General features: G+C 40.7%; 1 protein-coding gene across 1 annotated transcript; it reads right to left on the bottom strand.

Annotated features, from left to right (window-relative positions):
• Positions 1-479: 479 nt before the first annotated feature.
• LOC129760632 (uncharacterized) lies at positions 480-2,418 on the bottom strand. Its single transcript, XM_055758287.1, has 2 exons — positions 2,279-2,418; positions 480-2,205 (listed from the first exon to the last, which is right to left on the bottom strand). The coding sequence occupies exons 1-2, from the start codon at positions 2,314-2,316 to the stop codon at positions 1,002-1,004; spliced, it is 1,242 nt and encodes a 413-aa protein (XP_055614262.1). The 5' UTR covers positions 2,317-2,418; the 3' UTR covers positions 480-1,001.
• Between the last annotated feature and the right edge of the window lie 941 nt (positions 2,419-3,359).

Raw genomic sequence — 3,359 nt, 5'->3', positions numbered from 1 at the left:
GTTCCGGATTCCAATGACAATCGGAAGAGGTTTTGTAAGCAGTGGTTGATTATTTGACTGTCCAGATTTTATATTTGATTCCGTTCTAAATTTTTTGTTGGTGTGCTTCAAGTACCATCTCTATTCCGAAGTCAATGAAATGATAAACAATCGAAAAATAAATTCGTATATCTGCTTCGTTCAACTTGACACAGAAACATAACAAATCGTTTGATCAAGATTAATGATGCGACGGCGTAATACTTTCATGGCGAAAGGCGTACCTTGTATAGATATATGTCACGATTTTCGGCTTATCAATTCACCTTGGACTTCAAATACAAAACAAAACAATATGAACTCGGCGCTGAACCTTTCCAGACAACACGGGTTGATGGATTTTTGTCACTCGAGCAATTAATTTTTAATGGCTTAGCGCAGTTTGAAAACAATGTGTGATTTTAGTCGTCTTGGATCGAAAGGAGTTTTTATTTCTCATTGTAATAAGCTCCCATCGCGTTCGCAGATTAATTCATTCATCGTCGTTACTTCCCCAATAATTTGCTCACGCCCCGTCAAAGAACTACCAGCTACCAGTTCGTACGTAAGAATCAATGAAAGAGGTAATGAACCGATTTGCTGCGACCGGCAGCAGCACGCTGCATGCTACCGGGCAGTCCAAAATAGAGGAGCTGTTAATTTCGGTGAAACCAGATTCATTCGAGTCGAGTGGCTTCAAATGGTCGTTCATTTGCAGCGGAAAGGCGGAATTGTTCACATTTCAGTCGGCCACAGTTTTTCGCCGTGGTGGTGCTTTTGAATGAGAAGCTTTGATTGACTAAACGAAAGTTAACACCGGGAGCGCTAATCAATTGTGAACAAATTGTACACGTATTAAATTATATTTTCGTTTTTTTTTTCTCTTCGTTCCTCACCTAATGTCGATTACAAATTGGATCTTCTTCGCTTTCTTATCTAACTTTATCTCTACTGCTGCGGCGCACGGTGAAGTAAGAGTTTGATCACTTTCTCACCGCCCGCAGATCCACGACTCCGATCACCTTCTCCAACTTTTCGTTGGTGGCCGCAAGTTTTTCGTAGAGAATGGAGTTTTGAAATTTTAGGAGTTGCACCTTTTGATCCAGCGTGTCCACCAGATTGAAGTCGACATTTCCGCCATTACAGCAGATGTCGGCGACCTTGTGCTCGCAATAGTGATCGCGTTCTTTTACTTTGATCGTCACCCGGTTGCTAATGGCTTCCAGCTTCGAGCAGCTCCAGCGATTTCCCACCGGAACAAATACCAGCTCTTTGGTGAAACTTTCCGGAAAGTTGGTGATCGACACCAGACTGTTATCGAACACGTTGAAATACTTCAAGGCTGGCAGTCTCCAGTAGAGCATGTCCAATTCCCGCAGGCCGCAACTCATAAGCTCCAACTTTTCCAAACTCGGAAGAATCACCGATTCCATGGTGCTTATTTGTAGTTTATTGCCACTTAGAACCAACTTTTTTAGATTCGTGAGTCCATTAAACTTGCTCATCTCCAGGAAAGCGATTTCATTAGAGTGTAAATTCAGATGCTCTAGGGTCTTCAATCGATGCAAATGCAACGGTAGCTTCTGCAACTTATTTTCTACCAAAATAAGTTCCTTTAGATTCGGTAGATGTAAAACTTCCGGTATGACCAGTTGCTCAATTCGATCGTAGCTGAGATCCAAAATTTTCAGCTTAACCAAGCCATTCAACTGTCTCAGAATCAAAGTGTTCAAATCGTTGTGCCTGATCGTCAATTCTTCCATGTGACTCAGCCGAATCAAATTATTCGGAAAAGTCTTCCTGTAGACCCCTTCTAAGCTGAAATTCAGCAACTCGTAGTTGCTATCCTTATCTATGATCACTTCTGCAATATCACTGTTCTTAATCTCCATACTCGTTAACTTAGGACTCATGAACAACTTGGTCATCTTGCAAGACTCCACCGTCAGGTGCTTGGCACCTTTCATTTTGAACAGTAACGTTGGCGACAGATACGAAACATGAAAATTTCTTAAAAATATCTTTGGATGATCGGGAAAATTAATATCCTCCGACGATTCCTCCAAATCCACGTCCTCGATCAGGCACCACGATTCAGCTCCGTCCTCCTGCCAAAATGCCTCCGGATGTTCCGTGCATGTCAGATTCCTCGCCAGCAGCTCCCGGGGTGCGATACTAGCCAGGATTCTACAGTCCAAAACCAAGAAAAATAAAAGAATTTTAATTCCTTCAACTTAAGAACTCAAATCAAATTCCTTACGTCACAAGCAACATAGGTCCCGCCCAATGGTTGACCATATTGCGTACGGCCTAAGCAACTAACTACGACTGCACCCTCAATCGTCAGATCCAAGTTGCTAAAGCTACTCAAGGAAACCAGATTAGTTCCATCAATGACCAACAACCAAGAAGATTGATCTATTGTTGGTTGATTGCGTGGATTGAATGGATATCTCGCTTTGCATACATTGTTGGCCTGTTGGAATTGTCAGTCAAGTGCATTTCACGGTAACGTACGGATTTACATTGAGTAAGTCCAAGAAAATCAACTTTAGGCAAATTGAGCAGTTCATTTCGATTGCCCGTAAGAAGAGTCTGGAAGACATTCGTTGGTGATCTAGAAAGCAGTTCAAAATTCAATTTAAAATATAAAATTCTGATTTGCAACTTCAATAAAAAAACGATGTTTGAAAACCCTTGGTTTTCAAAAAGGTAACAAAGTAAACAATAGAGAGCTCATGATTATTTTTAAAAACAGATTTTTTTAAATTTTGCAAACCTAAATGTCGTTTTAGACTAAATTTGTTTGAATTATCTATGGCGTTGGGCTTGTGATATAGCTCAGTTGGCAAGTCTGTTGTCTCCTGAGCCGATGTTCGCGAGTTCGAGCCCAAGAGTAAACATCGAACACAGTTGTACCGGATAGTTTCTCAATAACGATCCGCCAACTGTTACGTTGATAAAGTCGCGAATGCCATAAAGATGGTAAAACGACTATAATCGAAAAAAAAAAAAAAAAAAATCTATGGCGTTGGTTTCTTTACCATGTTTTTTAAGATGTGTATAGCTTATAGGCCATGGCCTTTCAATAAGTCTGAGTTTGGTACTCATAAAAATCTCGTTATTTTGGAATTTCAGAAATGAGCAACAACTACCTTTCTATTCCGGTTTACTGGTCCCTTTTGCCTTGCGAACATGGTAATTTTAGGGGTTTAATTACCCCCCTCCCCTCCCCCCCAAATTCCAAATTTTCAGCTCGTGGAATGAAGCTACCACAGTAGTGGAAAATTACTGGGTCCACAAAGGTGTTTTAAAATAGGTGTTAACAAAATGATCACAAA

This window comes from Uranotaenia lowii, unplaced genomic scaffold, assembly GCF_029784155.1.
Source record: "Uranotaenia lowii strain MFRU-FL unplaced genomic scaffold, ASM2978415v1 HiC_scaffold_691, whole genome shotgun sequence".
Lineage (NCBI taxonomy): Eukaryota > Metazoa > Arthropoda > Insecta > Diptera > Culicidae > Uranotaenia > Uranotaenia lowii.
Note: the sequence above shows the minus strand (reverse complement) of the source record. Positions and strands in the feature narration are given on the sequence as shown.